At 35.3% G+C, this 17,603-nt stretch overlaps 3 protein-coding genes across 5 annotated transcripts in view; 2 read left to right on the top strand and 1 right to left on the bottom strand.

Moving 5' to 3' along the window:
* Nucleotides 1–5,564, top strand: part of LOC109833960 (tubulin-folding cofactor C) — a 12,851-nt gene extending 7,287 nt beyond the window's left edge. The window contains exons 2-4 of one of the 3 annotated variants that reach the window (XR_002245400.1): nucleotides 504–600; nucleotides 1,479–1,584; nucleotides 5,096–5,564. The gene's annotated coding sequence lies outside the window, so the exon portion shown is untranslated. The remainder of the gene's footprint in view (nucleotides 1–503; nucleotides 601–1,478; nucleotides 1,585–5,095) is intronic. The other 2 variants (XR_002245401.1, XM_020401843.1) reach the window with 2 other exon arrangements.
* LOC109835019 (zinc finger protein 7-like) lies at nucleotides 5,560–6,036 on the top strand. The gene has a single exon (XM_020403020.1). It carries the CDS (start codon nucleotides 5,560–5,562, stop codon nucleotides 6,034–6,036), a length of 477 nt encoding a protein of 158 aa, XP_020258609.1.
* The window catches only part of LOC109833959 (ubiquitin carboxyl-terminal hydrolase 3), a 12,173-nt gene continuing 1,507 nt past the window's right edge, over nucleotides 6,938–17,603 (bottom strand). Inside the window, exons 2-6 of the mRNA XM_020401842.1 lie at nucleotides 16,074–16,190; nucleotides 9,172–9,270; nucleotides 8,527–8,712; nucleotides 8,262–8,443; nucleotides 6,938–7,691 (exon numbers count right to left, since the gene is read on the bottom strand). Coding sequence (XP_020257431.1) covers nucleotides 7,292–7,691; nucleotides 8,262–8,443; nucleotides 8,527–8,712; nucleotides 9,172–9,270; nucleotides 16,074–16,190 — 984 coding nt within the window. The 3' untranslated portion in view covers nucleotides 6,938–7,291. The remainder of the gene's footprint in view (nucleotides 7,692–8,261; nucleotides 8,444–8,526; nucleotides 8,713–9,171; nucleotides 9,271–16,073; nucleotides 16,191–17,603) is intronic.

The following is a 17,603-nucleotide window of genomic DNA, read 5'->3' as shown; positions in this document are numbered from 1 at the left end:
CTCATTACCCGAGAAGCGAATATTTCAAAGGAGAGGGAGAGAGTAACTAGAGATTTGTGATGCTAGCTTTACAGAAAAATCTTGTAAGTGAATGTTGGGGAGATTTTATTTCTTAATTACTTCGAAGCAAGTTGCCGAAAAATGTTTTTTGAGGTTCAGTTCAAATGTGATCGCCATTTCTATTTATAGGCACACACAGTCAACAAGCCGCTGGGATTTGTGCCACTTATAATAGATGGTTTAACTATTGAGCATGCTGTTTATGTATATATGTCCATAGCTTACTCCAGAGTTGAAGTCTTATGGGCTAGTGTAGGATGGGGGCTAAAAGTAAGGGTTTAGAGCAGGTAAAGGGCTTTTCATACACGATCGGAAAAAGGAAAAGAATACTGAATCAGGTGGGAGCACCACTTCCCATTCACAATTAAATTATTTTTACTTTTCTACTTGTAGATTGATGGGTAAGAAAATTGTAATGTTATTGATGTATGTACATGGTTTAGATCTATGAATTACAGATTTGGGAATGGCTGGGGCAAAAGTTCATGGTTTAGGATGGAATAATGGCTATCCAGATGCTGCAGAGAAAAAAAGACGAATGTGAGTAAGTAAGAATATGAATGTAATATCTGTTTCACAAATACAAGCTTCATTTGACATTTACTATCTCTATTTTCGGCCTCCAAATATACTTTTTCCTAAATGTAGAGAATATAAGAGAGAATAAAAAGGCTATAGCTATTCCCAGCAGTGTGACTGCTTGAATGAATATCAACATGCTCAAATTATGGAAGAAATAAGAACCACCTCTTTAAGATAAATTCTCGTAGTATGGAAGTCAGCTGGCCCACAAGAATCAAATTCGCGGACGCGCCTATCGCCCCCCCCCCCCCTCCCTCCTCTTTATGATTGATATTTTCTAATTAAACACCTCATTTGATATAAACTGTTCATCTTCCTATTTTCTACGTTTTGATTTACACCCTCCTATTTAGAAGTCTAAATAATTCAAACTATCTAAGGAGCATGAAGACAGCTAATTCAAAGCCTCAAAGTACTATGAATTTCATCAGTTGGTGTGGTGTGGGGGGGGGGGTATGTATGTGAGATCTTCACAGTTTACTCCACGACTGCTCGAATGCTTAAAAGTGTATGTTGGTTGGGTTTCTTATGTGGCTACCTTTTATTATTTATAGACTCTATTTTAAGGAACGACCGGGATTGTGCCACTTGATGCTTTTCAGCTTGCAAATGTTGTATGTTTACATGTAGTTCCAATTAGAGATAGCTCAACACTTGACAACTGAATAATATTGTTAGTGGAGGGAGGTGGACCTTTACTGCATAAGCAGGTGCATGCTTTAAATCTTTTTGAGAGGTTAGGTTGCAGGCAGACGAGCACTTCTTAGTTGTAGGCAAATTATATTTACCATATCAGTTCGCTTGCATTTAGTTTTAATGCTCGAGACATTTTACAGCTCATGACACATATCTGTCTGCAACACAACCTTATATGCGTCATACGAAAGAATTCTAAAATCATCGCCATGTGCAGCAGCTTCTTGACTTAAAAGAGGACTCCGGGTAAGTGTATAATCTACAGAGAGAGGCTCCTCTTTTAAATGCCTTGAATTTGAGGTAAATCCCAGGCACTTCATTACATGTGCTAGGCTTCCTCTAATCTTGTTTTCTGCAAGATTTCATTCTTGCATTGGAAATGTTTATTCGAGCGTTTCTTTATAAATTAGTATACTGCTACAAAGACTAGCTTACTCGTCGTATCAAATGCTTTAATTTTGGTGTTGATTTACATTTATGTAAGTCAAGCATGAAATTTGCTTCCACACGGCACATTTTTATTGTTTACTGTAGTTATTTAGTAAAATTAAAGAAGGGAGAACTTTTAGTTGAATTTGCTATAGCTTGTGCCTTGTTATGGTGAAAAAATTTGGCTTGTGTTGGATTTTACTTTATATGGTGGTTATTTCTTTTGGTTGATTTTCCTAAAAACCTGTAGATGACTTCATTCCTTACCTTATACTCCTTTATCTTACTTTTATCGACACACTTGTATTTGCATTCCAAGTTTAGGATATGCCGAAATGAGAGTGCACCAAGTACTTGAGTGTGTTCTATGGGCGTATGAGGTAATATTATTTCTCTACCAACATAAGTTTGAAATCTGAGCTTGACATGATAAACCCAACTTCAAAATCTCAGTTTCTCCTGAAGGCATACTTACTATCGAAAAATGCTTAGAGAGTTCAATCTGAGAACCAAATAGTTTGAGATTAGACTTTTTATGTTCATTCTTTTCGAAGCATTTGCAATATGGTGATTTTATTAGAATTTAGGAAATAGGACATCAGTGCGGAGCAAAAAATATTCAGCTTATTGATACTTTCTTGGTTATCCGATGTGAGTAGATTTATGATCTATCATTGAGCTCATTTGGTGGCTAGTTGGGTTTTTGTGTAAATTGCTGAGAAGGAGAGAACTTTTTATACTAGTTATCATGGAGACAAGATAGAGGCGACAAAATCTACAGTAAACGGCCCAACAACTAATTCTTTAAGTTGGTTCGTGTAACGCCCCGCCCCGGAATCTCCCAGGGGGTCACCCATCCTAGAATTTCTTCAGGCCAAGCATGCTTAACTTTGGAGTTTGAAAAGAAGATGTATCTTGGTGGTATGAGTATTCCAATCAAATCAATTAATACTAATCACATCACCCTCTCAAGGGTTGGGGTATTACAAACTCCCCCACTTAAACTCACAACGTCCTCGTTGTGCTAAATCATATCATCAAAGACCGTACCATCCGTGTGAGATTTTAAAGGTGGCTATATGAACTTTTCTCAGGGTTAGAAGACTGATTTCAATTGTTCGGCATTATGAAAGCCTAGGGAAACAACCAAGGCGCTATGCACAGGGTATTAACGTATTATCCTCTCTACTTAGGTATTATGTTGGTGGATTGTATTTAAAATGCAGTTTTTGGAGGAATAGAAGATTGATTTATCAGCTGCTGACATATTTCCATGTCTTGTGAAGGCACAGAATATATTTTGAGATTCTGTGGAGCTGCTTCCTAGGTTCACAACCTGTTGCACATCTGAGTGCTAATTCGCAGTTCCTACAAGGTTTCATCCGGAATAGAGATCCCAGTGCTCGACTCTTAAGGGTCTATAGTTAGAAGGCAACCAGTTTCAATCAACCACGAGAGAGTAGTTTCTTGAACTTTTACTTTCGTGTTAACAACTTTGTGATAGATAGTTTACGGTCCAGAACAGAGGGTTGATGAAACTGTCAGTTAGAAAAACTGTAATCACCTTCACAATAATTGTCTGTTGCCGTCTGATATAGGAATTCCGCAGACATTATAGAGTGTTGGGGGACATTCCTCTGCCATTTGAGAACTGTATCCTGAGCTCTTCCTCATCCAAGTGTTGGACAATAATATCCAAGTGTTGGACAATAATAGCCATTCCGAGCTCCGAACGATTATACTTCCAGAAGCATCGAAACCTGGACCATTTTTTTCCTCTGGTGGATTCTTGGCTTTCGTCACTTCTGCTTGGCCTTTCCATCTTGCTAGAGTCATTTATTGAACTGCTGCACTTGAAAGCTACTTAACTTATCCCCTTTTTCTCTCACGTATTTCTCCTTTTGGAGGTAAACATGTCATCTTCCACTTGCTCAGCCACATGAGAACAAAATTCTCCACTTAGAGCTTCAACCTTTCATGACATTATGGAATGATTCCATCATGCATCAAGTTTCTAATCACACAAGAGTTTGGATAAAGTTTTGAAATGATGTGAAATTATTACACTTAAAGAATAAGAAGGGTGCCAAATGTTTCTACTTAACATTTACGAACGACTTTTTGTTAAGTATTCATGACTGTTTTTGCATTTGATGGTCCTCTAGGATTTGTTTTTAAATTTTCAACTGGCTAGAGAAAAGGTTCAATCACATTAGCTAGAGGACATATTGGGCCATGATTACCAAAGTTTGCACGATGGAAAGCGGCAGAGCTTTCGGGTTTATGTCATAATCAGACTGCTGGCAAACTGCAATAGGCAGGAATCATCATCTGCACTTATTATAAATACTTCTTTACAAAAATCCCATATCTTTGGTAGATACTGGGTGCAACTTTTGATAGACACCATCCGGAAGAATAAGAGAAACTTGTACCTATAACTAGCTTCATTATCGAATGATTGCATCATCATTCAGAATAAACCTACAACCTATTCATTAAAGTACAGTTGTTCCTGAGAGAAAATGAGGATTCCCCACTACTAATAGAATGTGCATGCAAATTAGTATTCCTCTATAAGTTAACAGCAAGAAGAAGCTTTAGCACATTATTGATACTTTTTGTGGAACCGAAACAATGCTGAGAAAATTAACAATAATTAAGATATTTATTAACATTTTGAGCTGTATCAACCGCAGATCAGATAATCTGAATTCTACATTAATACCCCTGATTTCGTTCTTATTCAATTTAGTAAACTAATGTTGATGTAAACGATACAGCAGTCTGGTGAAGATTTTGATACCTGGACATGGCATTAACACTAGGAAATGAATTTCGAAATATTTGAAATGCTATATATATAAACTTGGTTGATTCACCGATAACTAAAGCTTTAGTTATCAAAGTAACGTCCAGAGTGGTACATCTTAAAATTTTCCTGTTCGGTCCCGACCTTTTGCATGTGTGCCTTACACGTGCACGGGTTAAACTTTTAGGTAAAAAAAGGTTTCTGAGAAATTGGTAGATATATATAGTGGAAGGAAATGCCTGTTCACTTCACTTTTATTTTGACTTTTGGAGGGTCCACTTTGAGTTATTTTACGATGAAACCACTGTCACGGGTGGAGGACTGATGAGGATGTTTTATATATTTGTACTTGTAACTAGATTTTTTTTTTTTTTTTTGGTGGGTAGTCCAGCCCTCTTAAAGGAGTATTTTCAGAACTGATGTTTGATTCCGTGTCAATTTTGTTTTATAGTTTATTATTATGGAACCTTGTAAAAGTTGGTGTGACTCGATGAGTTTTTTTTTTTTTTTTTGCAGAGAGATGTGGAATCGGTGGACAAGCATTGATTCTTGAGTAGCAGTCATCATATATTCTCCACTATGGTAAGAGGTGGGGAGGAGTACATAGGAATATACAATTTTATGTCCTGATTCCTTTCACAACCCCTGTGGCATGTTGCACGTCTTAAGTTCAGGGAGGGGAAAGGAAGTCTTTTACCGTGTATTCAGCCCTCAGGGTTTTTACCGTGTCGTGCGTGTGCCATTGCTCTTATGGTAGGTAAGTGCAAAATACGAAAAACTTTGACGTATATAAATACTAACCTACGGTGGTGGTACTACGCATGATGTATTGTTTCTGACTGGTCTAATGCTAGTGATGAAGTATTTAAACAGCAACCCCACATTTATTCCCCCGTAACATCCTGTTGTCCACCGTAAAGGAACCAAACCTTCCTACATAAACCTAAGCTAGTCCTCTTCAGGAGAGAACAAAGCCCCAAATGGAAGAGCAACAAGTTAGTGAGACATCAACGAACAACCTCAAATCTCCACGCGCTTGTGCCGCCAATGAAGAAACAACCGAGGCAAACTCTGGGGTATGCTTGAACCTGACGCTCGGAGAAAGTTCTCCTGGGTCGAAACCTGACCAACCTCCTGTCAGGCTCTTCCCTTGCAATTTCTGCATGAGGAAGTTCTTCAGTTCTCAAGCTTTGGGTGGTCACCAGAATGCTCACAAGAGAGAGAGGGGTTCGAGAAAATCTCAGCACCTAAGCTCTCCTTTTCTTCAGTGGCTGCAGGTTCAACCTCATTCTGGATTTCAGAAATCAAGGAGAGGGAGAGGGTGGACTAACGTGGTGCCGAGATATGTTGATGTCGGAGATGATTTGATGTGGGTCCGAAGTTTTCAGATGGAGTCTGACTCATCTGAACAACCACCGCCGGAATCGCAGAAGCTTGACTTGAGCCTTCGTCTCTGATATGTAGGCTACTGTTTCGTGAAAATCCTAGTTATTGAAAATTATGGGATGAAATTTTTTTTTTCTTGTGAATAATTTCCAATTTCTCGCATACGCTTAGGATACTTAATAATTACAAGTATGTTTTCTTTACCGTCACCCCTGATGTGTTTCCGAAAAGAGAAGTTTAGGGTGAGGAGCAGAAGTAAGGAATCCTTTTTGGGCATTTATTGGAGAAGATTACATTAACCCTTTCGTGTTTTGATCTAAACTTTGAAGGACTAACTTGCGATCGTCTCACTTTTAGAAGAGCTTTGGATCAAGTATTTAGTTTTAGGGGATTAATTAAGAAACTACTGATAACTCTTTAGCATGTATAAAGACTGTTCCGGTCTTTCAGTATTATTGCCCGTTGTTTGTTCAATGCAGGAATGAAGTTTTTTTTAAAAAAAAAAAATGTTAAATCTAATAATTCCCTTAGACCTTGATCTGTCCTCGTTTGCGACAATGATCGAATTGAGGTAATTGGTTCATGTTGGCCTTGTTCGTTTCCGTTCAAAGTTGTTGTATGCTTCTTCGTGTGAAATGCGAGTGGAAACTACAGACACAGTAATTAGTAAATATAGTGGAATGGTAAAGGACGAGCAGCTTTAACAGATAAATGAAGGTTTTCTTTTGCATTAATATATTTATTTATTTCCTTATTTTTTTTTATTTTCCTTTCGCTTTACTGCTAAGAACTGAGCATCCTGTAATCAATTTAGATACCCCTTCTTGTTCTAGGACGGGGGAAAATACAAGTTCCATTCGCTTCTCCGTCATGTAAGTTTAGCTTTCAGCCAGACGTACAAACAAAACTTCTGTTAATATTATAAATCTGAAAAATAATCCCCGCCCTTAAACAGTTTAAATTGGTCACCTATAGTATAAATCCTCGCCTACTCAATTTCAGATAGATATAAACACAAATATGTCATAAGGTAGCACAAGTAAAAGATACATGCGGGGGGGAAAAAGTAACCAACAAAAATGTCACTGGAGTAAAATTCCTGCCCGTGAACAACAAACTCCATATTCCAGTAAAATTATTGAACCCTCTAGAAGTATAGAACACAAGAAGAATGCGAGCAATATACTTTTGTTCCCTCTTGTAACCTTGGCAGCCCATATAAGAACTTTGTAGCCTTGAAGCAAGGCAGTTCCTTAACCTATACAATGCCATCCACCTCAATTCTTAACCCCTCGTTTCTCTTCATGAAGAAAGAGTCGAGCTATCTCAACTCTTTCCACCAACACTTTCATAGAAAAGGATATACCCATGATCAGTATTGCTAGAATACTCCTGAGCTGATCCAAAAAAGGTTTGAACTGTCGATTCATCAATCATCTCGACACTCTCATCGTCAAAGAAGAGCCAGTGGTTATGACTCTTGACGAGGCTAACATAGTGGCCATGGTTCGGCCCGCTGCCAACATGAACAACAACAGCAAAGAGAGAGTATTCCAAGTCGGAGTTGTTGACAGTACTGCTCAGCTTCAGCTCGAGAGGGAAAACAACACGGTATGAGAGTTTCTTGTATCGGCCGAGCTGCTCTATGTATTTGAAGCGCTTGAGGTGGATCACAAGGATGCTTGGGGGCTTCTTTATCTTCATTCTCTTTTGTGCTTCCTGCAAACTGTATGGGAGTTGAATTATAACTATTTTCAGGAGAAAGGCTGCTAGTTATATGAGAAAAAAGAGATGACTACTTGTTTAACAGGCAAAGCAATAAAAATCCGAAGTTGAGCAAAAAAAATGTAATGTCAAACGTCTAAAATTGAAAGTTGTGAGCATCGGAGAGTTCACTTTAATATGAAATAACAGGCTAACATTTTCAATTTTTTCCACTTCCGGTTCATCGAAAATGAAAACGTGTACAAAGAACTATTAAAGGAGGAAAGGGACAGAAAAATTTGACAGTTTTCTTAGCGAGAAAGGAACAAAGTTGCCTGTCTGTAATGGAAACTAAGATCTTTGAAAGCCATTATAATAATATTCAACTGCAAGTGGTTTATGAGACAACATTAATTTAGGCCTTCTCTATGTCTACCCTGAGTAAATGACCCTAAGCAAATGTAAATTGTGATATCTAGTCATGATTAGTTGATATTCAAACCATATCTAATCATTTCAGTTACTAATCAGAGTAAATGATAATGGCATATTGCAAATCGCAGAGTGAATACTAGGGAAAAAGGAGACGCACCTGCAGCATTTGTCGCAGAAGAACTTATCCTCTGCATTCAAAGTCTCTGTTGAACTGAAGTTTTTGAGACAGCTTGTAATTGAACTGTTCTGCTCAATATCAAGGCTCAAGTCAAAAAATGTCTCATCCCTTGCAGTGACTGTTTCACATCTCAAGCACTTTGTTTCATTGGTCAATATCCCCTGCATATATGATTAGAAATACTTTGTCGATAGACCATGAAATATTCAATGAGCTAAAAGCACGAAACAAGACTTATATTCACCTGAAAACTTTTGTGGACCCACGTAACAAGGGGCTCTTTTCTAATACCATTAGCTTGAGGATGGCATGGCCCATTTGCAATCTTTTTGGATGGTGAAGTTTCAGAGGAGACCTTTGTAGCATTAGACTCTTTCTCCAGAATGTCAACGAGCTCATTTAATAAGAAATTCAAGAATTCATGAGCATCCTACAAAATTGCCAGGAGTTTGGTTCAGCTAAATAATTTACTGCAAAGTTGTCCCGTTACAATACAGATGCAAGCTTCAATTACTTTGCACATAAAAGAGCACATATTAAAAGACAGCGTATACACATTACAGTTTGTCAAGACCTTAAAACTCACAACAGGGCCCTTCTATCTAGAACATACAAAGCCGGATCTAATTGAATCAGATACTGCTGGGATTCAATTAGATTTGGATTTAATTATCTATGTCCCCTTGCAATTATGATGGTAGCTCCAACATATCAATCTTAGAATAAAAACATGTCTAGTAGTTCACTTGCAAGAAAAAGTGCGCAACAAATTCAAGAAAATTGCTAGCTATATTTTTCTATTGGTGTATTTATTAATGTAGAGACTCCTTAACAAAACAAATTGGGTGCATGAGCAAAATCCAAAGGCAGCTAGGTCCCATGAAATTACCTGGTGCATGTAACTGCGAAAAAGTTCATTCTCTTTCTTCACTCTTTGCACAAAACGCTTGGGAGCAATAACACCAGTCTTTTTTTTCTGCGAGCTGATCTGCACAGTGTAGTCCAAACATTAATCTATGCAAAAACTTGCAAGATATTTATGAAACGTTATCAATTAAAGATAATAGTCAAAGAGAAGTTAGAAACAAATGAAGAATAAATCCCTTCAGCAGTCCAAAGGGACATTTCAGTTAGCTTACTTATCACTCACATCCTAAGTTGCTAAGTTGCACAGGTACAGATACGGTACAGATACAGGTGCGGGTACGGGACACAACAACTTTGTAAAATGTAGGGTATGGGGACATGGCTGAAACTCATGGAATATAATATTCTGAGCTACATACGTAAATGACCCTCTTAGATTGTAGCTCTTAAAGCTCAAATGAGCTCGACCTTTATCCAACAAGTTACAAAAATGGATGTGGAGTGTACGATAGATATCCAAGAAGTGTACGACGACTGCTTTAAATTAAACATGCATTTTATAATTAAGTACATATCTGAATAACTATATGGGAGTGTCCAAGAAGTGTTGGGTCCAGTATGGGTACGGCTCCACATTAGAAGCACCCAGGTAATATAGCTCACATCCAATGCTGAGCCCAAGATAATTTAGATATCCGTTCTAAAGGGATAACTAAATGACCAAATTTAGATATTTGTTCTAAAGGGAGAACTAAATGACCATCATAAGCTATGCAAATTTGAAGATCTTCAATCTTAGATATTAACCCATTAGAAAATTATTTCTACAATAATTTCAAATTAACTGATACATTTTAGGATAACATTTTAGGATAAAAATGAGAATTAAAAAATTGTAGTGGATGTCCTAAATGAGATTACTCTGATTAGAACCATTAATCGAATAAATCTATGATAGATTCATAGTGTTAGACTACATTTATTGTCATACCCAAGAACTTACTACAGGTTCTAGGATACTCTCAATAGGTTTCTTTATATAATATCCACAGGTTCTAGGATATTCTCAATAGGTTTCTTTTTATAACATACTTGTCACAACATACCTATTAATGTAAAAGTATTGGTAACAAAAGATAGATCAAGCGGGACATAACAATCTCCCAATAAATTGTTTTCTTTTTGTACATTGCCATGGGGAAGGAAATAAAAAATCAGGATTTTCCTTTTTTATGTAACCACATGAATANCCCCCCCCCCCCCAAAAAAAAAAAAAAAAAAAAAAACTAAAAACAAAAAATCTAAAAACAAAAAAACAAAAAAAAATCCCACAAAAAATGCATTGCAGCAATAGAAGGCCAAGTTTCTCGAAAGTAAATGTACTTGATGACTGTAGATTCCTTCCGCAATGTGCTTGATTGAAACATGCATTGCAGCAATAGAAGGCCAAGTTTCTCGAAAGCAAATGTACTTGATAACTGTAGATTCCTTCCACAATGTGCTTGAAATCGCTAACCAGAGGCTAGAGGAATCGAGTGGAAAAAGTAATCCTAGTTAAGCATCATCCATAGCGGCATCAATCTCTCAGCAATAATCCTAAAACCAATCTACATTGTAATCTAGGGTTAAAAGGGACTTATGTATATGGGTCTTATCAATATCATATGTAGTGGGTATTATCCATATCCATATCCAATTTCCAAATTAGAATACAAATATGGATAGAGATCACATATAACATTCTATATCTATACTTTTTGTCCATGAATATTGACATGAGCGGGATATTAGAAAACTAACCTATATTTGTTTAACAATCAACACATAAAAGGAGATCAATCATGATCCATTACATGAATAATATGGAGTAATAGAATATCACATCAAATCAAACAATTATCTCCAGAGATGAAGTAACACAATATTACATCAATAACACAGTTATTTTATAAGGAAAAAAAATCTTACATATAAGTACTATAAATGTAAACAAGGTTTGGTCAATAGGGTTCATGGTACGAATATTTGTGTATGATTCAGAATTGTATGTATACTCAGACTCCGCGAACTAGAAGTACACCTATAGTTGATCCAAAAAAGAAGGAAACAACAGAATGAAAATGGGTTGGAACATATTTTATCTGCCTACTTTTAGCCCTCTTTTTGACAGAATAAACATAATTATGCCATCTTTATTTAAAAAATAATAATAATATAAAAGTGACAGTATTTGAGAAAGCAGATATTACACAGTTTTTGTTCTGATGATGTTCAACCATACACAGAGCAGCGAACCTTAATAGTATACGAAAAAGCACCTATAAACTGTAAGACTATGCTGCCAGTAAAGTCAGCTCAGATGAGCTAATGCAACACGATCACCTGCCATCATTTCTACATTATTCCTTGAGACACAGTTTATATAGATTGTCCATTATTATTAGAGTAGGATTTATATTCAGTCTAGAAGCTTTTGAAGTGTTTTGAACTTTCATTTTTATCAGGAAAATACTTTTGAAACCTTAAAGGCATGTGGGACTCTAGCGTCCAATTAGCATTACTCGGGAAATATTAGGTTTTCTTAGAACTGTGCTTCATGTCTTTTTATGTAAGGAGATGATTTAATGAAATAGACTTTTTTTTTGTTTTCTTCATCATTTTTCTATAGTTGGTGTATGATCTGACAGGAATTTAATAGTTGAAATTGTGAATTGTGAAGCCTTTGCTTCTACTATTATCATTTTCATCTTCAAAATCCTAACCTTCAATCACAATGAGAACCTAACCACTACCTCTCTCCATACAAACTAATGAACAAGCTTCAGTTTCAACAGATCGGGAGGACCCGCCTGGAAGTGAACATGTAGCTTCAGTTCCTCTAAATTTGACTTACACCATTTGCATTGATTGGCTCCATTTGGACTACTTTTTAATAGTTTAGATGAAACCAACAGGAAATTCAAGCTTAAAGACAGAACCATGGGCTCAAATTCCTAGTTAATAATTTCATGTTCCTTCCAATTTATAAATATCCCAGATATGTGAACCCTAATCTATTGGAGTTCGATATATTTTTATTTTAATTTCGATTTGTGATGTTAAGTTCACTGCAAACTAGTACATTCACATTAATTTGACCATTTTTTGGCTTCACTTGTTCAGTCAATATTAATTTACGTTTCTTGATTCAATACTCACCTGTCATATATCTAGCGATCACGAATACTTAGCCAAATGTTTGTATACACTGGAAGTCTGGAACTAAATTTGAAAAGAGACCTCTATAGCCAATGAACTAATGTGCAATTAGAGTGAAATCGGAACCGAGTTCTTGATCCTTGATGCAATGAAAGTGAATTTGTTTGAGATATTTTAGATATTTTTAAAAAAAGTCCTTTTAGCCTTGCCTATAAAATGGAAGCCCTTATTTTAGAAGCCTTTAGAATTTTTATTTACTTATTTAGAACTCGTCTATCACCTAGCCTTTACCAGAAAACCCAATTATGTTAAGAACTCTAGTAATAAAATTTACAGTATTTTTATAAACACGACTTTAGTATCTTCTCATGTGGGGACATGATTTTATCAAACTGATATTTGTCGGGTTAGATAAAAAGTGATGTCAGTTATTGGATTTGAAATTCTTACTTTAAGATGCAAAAGCCTTTGAATTTATTATATTTTCTCTTCACCTTTAAAATCCTAACCCTAACAATATTGAAAACCACAGCTTCCACCCTCTTCATTCAAACATAATTCCTACCAGACTGTCCCGCCTAAGAGTGGAGTGTAAGTTTGCTAAAAGAAATTCTCCAGATTTCCTCAAATGGGGTAGAAGTAGCAAGAGCTATGTAGTAGTTGAAACTTCTAAGTTTAAACAATGAAGAAGCAATACCCTTCATGATAAAAATAAATGTCTCCAAGAAAAGTTATCATATACGATAAAAAATGACATAGATGGTTTAAGTTATTAAAAAAAAGTTTGCAGGATGAAAAAAAATAGAAAGTGAAAATACATAGGAAATCGAACAAAATCATAATGCCAGTCCCCAGGGAAAATATGCCAGAGTTTAGATAAATTAACATACATGTTCATTGATTTCTAGTACTCATCTATATTGAGTTTTATTAGTCTTACACATCTCAAATTGCACAATTTGGATAGTTTTAAAGGAGCATTGAACATTTGGTATCAATTTACTACAACATTCTTAAAATTGATTGGTATTTCCAAAATGAGAAACTTATGAACTTTCTAACATTGGTTTTTCATAGTCGATGAAGTTTCATGCTGATATGACGTGGTTGCTAATTTGGTGATATTACATTGTTGATATTTGAATTAGTGACTAAATTTATAGCATCAATTTGGATAGTTTTAAAGGTGTAACGAACGTTTGGTATCAATTTACTACAAAATTCTTAAAATTAGTGAAATTTCCAAAATGAGAAACCTCTGAACATTCTAACACTAGTTTCCATAATCGATTAAGTTTCATGCCTATATGACAGTGCTTGCTAATTTAGTGATATTGCATTTTTTTCTAAATCTGAATTAGTGACTGAAATAGAAATAGCTAGAAATTTATAATTATTGAGTACATAAAAATTAAGGAACTCGAGTAGAGGTAAGAATAAAAAAAATTCTAAGGAACTCGAGTAGAGGTAAGAATAAAAAAAAAATTCTTTCTGTTTTAACGTATGTATACATTAAACATGTGATTCACCTTTAGTTTCAAGATATGTTATGTTACTGTGATAGTGGCAAACAATTTTAACCCTAACTTTTAATCTTTCGTACAAACTTTCACATATTGATTCTTTGTTTTCTGGGGGTACTCTTACTTAAATTCACATTTTTTCTAATTAATATTAAGGCTTTTAATTATGAACCTTCATTTAGTTTTAATGCATAGCTTTAAAGAGTTTTAAGATGTCTATTAACCTTCTCTTATTCTAGAGTTGTTGTGAGTATTCTTATTTAAGGTTTTAATAACTTTTTTTAGTTCCCCTTTGTACTTACTGATTCCTTTTTATTGCAGATTAGTTTTATAGTAATTATTTTACCTTTGCAAGTATTTTGTATTTTTTCTAAACATATGTAAGTTCTCTAATTACTTAATAATATTATTCCCTTATAGGTTAATTTCACAAACAACAACCCCTCGGAACTTTGGGGTTGTTGCATATAACCCCCTGAACTTTATTTTTCTCACTTAACCCCCTTGAACTATGGGGTGTCTCACAAAAGCCCCCTAACTTCAGCTTATCTCACCTAACCCCTCTGCCCATAATTTGCAAATAACGAAAATTTTCTTGAGAGGAAAAAAAAACTCAAACTTTAGGAAAAGATTATGTTGCCTTTAAATGAATGGTGATAAAGTTCTATTGTTTCACTCAAACATATTTTAGTTATTTGCAAATTACACAGGTAGGGGAGTTAGGTGAGAAAAGCAAAAGTTCAAGGGGGTTTTGTGAGACCCAATAGTTTAGGGGGGGTTAAGTGAGATAAACAAAATTCACGGGGGTTATGTGCAACACCACCCCAAATTTTAGGGGGGTTATGTGCAACACCACACAAATTTCAGAGGGTTTTGTGAAATTAACCCATTATACATAGAATAGAATTTAATCTCTTGATATTTATAGTAGCAACGAGCAATTAATAATTACTTAGTTAGGCCTATATTAAATTAGCGACTAAACAACATTAATAGTGTCAAAAGCTAAGCTTTGATCACAAATATCTTCTTCACCATATTTTTTTTCTCTTCAAAATATCCTTGTAATGATCCACTGACTTAATTTTTTTTACACTTGACTTAAACCAGAAATGGAACGGTAGGCATTTCTTGAGTTATTGAATTATAGATAGACATCAAACTAACAATTGAGCCGCCCATTCATGCCTACTCCCTTGCAAATGTCCCGACCCCTCAAAAGACGTTTTCCTTAATAATGGCCTTTCTCTAATATACACATCAAAGTGAGTGAGTTTAAGTATCTTAGGTGTCTTAAAGGTTTTTTTTAACAAGGTATAATTGAAGATGCTTTTTGCAATATATCCAAAATTTAACTTAGATGCATCATGTCTCATATACACAAGGCACTATAAACTTTATGCTAGTTGTATATGACCTACTTTAAAAACTTCCAACCGAACCAAGACCCATAAAATCAAAATCATGTTAGCTAAAACTGAAGCATGTTGCTGCCTAGTCACTTAACTTCTATTCAGTCAGCATGTCCTAATTAGTTTTATAATTATGCTCAGCCACCTTTTTTACTTAGACTATAGTATATGTCTTTGTTGTACTTCTCAATTGGTTTTTTTATAATTCTTCTTTAAATTATACTTGCACAGTTATTCCCACAGATGGAATGTTTGGTTGCCCATATTTCTTTCTTGCACTTGCAGATATATGATTACAGAAAAAATTAGTGCTTGACAACTTGCATTCCATCCAATTGCATAGTTTCAAAACACCATAACACAAAATCCTGATATCCTTTATAATGACATATGGGCAGGACAGATCCATAAGGACTGTTTTGAGTGTAAATGATTAATGATACAATATAGTAGGTTTATGTCCTTTCTGTTTTCTGAATTCAAAAACAGGCTGACAGGCAAACAACAATACATGTTACGCCATTTTGCACCTGAGCCCTAAATTGCTCCTTAGGATAGTAGAAACGACTAATAGGTACCCAAATGAGACACATATTTATGTTGTAAATCCCTCTATCTGAGATGAAAAACAGCACACCATTCACTTCAACCATAAATATAAGCACCCTATTTTTATCAGATCATTCATTTCCTCACAACCGACCTACACAAATATAAAACATTAGAGGAACAGTAGAACAGTAGAAGGAACTTGGTATTTTGAAGAACAGAAGCAGAATTCTCTAAGTAACCTGAGTAAATAGGTCTGCCAAGCAAGTCAAGAGGTTTTCCTCTGGATCACCCTGATTCTTGTTATTTGCATAGTACTCCAGTAGCTGCTCTCTAAAAGGGACACAGAAATAAAGTGCCTGTACAAAAAGTGAAATTAAAGCATAAGCAATCACTTTGAGAACAGATGGAAAGAGAAATCAGAATTAAATTGCAAAATGACAATAACATCTCAACTTAAGGGTTTGAAAGCTTAGGAATCTCCTTGATGAATAAGTTCAGTTTTCCACTTACGGATCAAAATGACATATATAAGAAAGAGGATTTGAAAAAAGAGCTTAGGCGATGAAGTTATAGGGTCGTTGCTGCTATGGAAACTTAATATTCAAGACTAGAAAAATTGAAAGATCCAAAGAACTCAAATAGAATATCTGTATAGGAAAAAAAATTGATCGGCATCAACATAGTAGCAAAGAAGTGTTGCATGATTTTCGCTTGAATATACAATTTATGGTACTCATAAATATCAAAAGATAATAAGATTTCATATGATAGTTGCCATTGTAGATAAAAATGGCAAGTGAGTTAGACCAGAAAACTCCACTACATAATTAAGGAAGATTTGCAGTAGTCCAGGCAATTGGTTGCCACAAAGCAGTACCTAGTAGGCAAAGTTTGGGCTAGCCATGTCTTAAAGTTGTTTTAGGTCCTCTACCATGAAGTCATACATGAAATGGTAGGTGTCAAATGCTGAATCTTGAAATCTTGGAGATTATTTGATGATAAATAGGCTTTATGGTAAAGTAAGAGTACAAGCACATATTAACATGAAAATGTAATAGTACTGTAGAAGTAATAGCGATGTTTACCGGACACGTACCTACATGTATCATATGCATACCGGTCACTCTTTGGATACTCCTTGAATATATGCATACACATATTGAGATGTGTAATCAATTATGCAATATATGTTGTAATTTAAAACACTTCTCATACTCTTCTTGGACATATATGCTACATTTCACATCAACTTCCTGAAAACTCATTGGACATAGGGCAAGCTTTATTTTCATTACATACCCAGTTTAGAACTATGATTTTAAAGAGCCATTTGGGTACCTAGTTAATAGATGAGTTTTTTTCCACTTTATAATCTACATAAAAAGATTATAAGAGAAGCATAAAAGAAACATGCAAATGTTATAGGATTTTTTTTAATTCTCATAAGATGTAAATGAAAAATGTTGATGTCATGTAAATTGTTAATTTCAATATATATAATCGTGTCAACATGCCTTATCTTTTATAAATTTGTCTGTCATGTGACCATTTCCAAGCAACAAATAGTAGTAGTTTAGGAGACAAAAGCTCACAGAATAATATTCCAACACCAACTTATGAAACATGCAAGTAAGATTGCACTCAAAAACATGAGGAGTCTTTTAGTGGAAGGAATCTGACCCTCATGCCTTATAGACTTAGTTTCTGTCCATAACTGATATAGGAGAGAAAAAAGGAGACTCCGACTCGGCGACTCCTAAACAAACTGA

This window comes from Asparagus officinalis, chromosome 3, assembly GCF_001876935.1.
Source record: "Asparagus officinalis chromosome 3, Aspof.V1, whole genome shotgun sequence".
Taxonomy (NCBI): domain Eukaryota; kingdom Viridiplantae; phylum Streptophyta; class Magnoliopsida; order Asparagales; family Asparagaceae; genus Asparagus; species Asparagus officinalis.
Note: the sequence above shows the minus strand (reverse complement) of the source record. Positions and strands in the feature narration are given on the sequence as shown.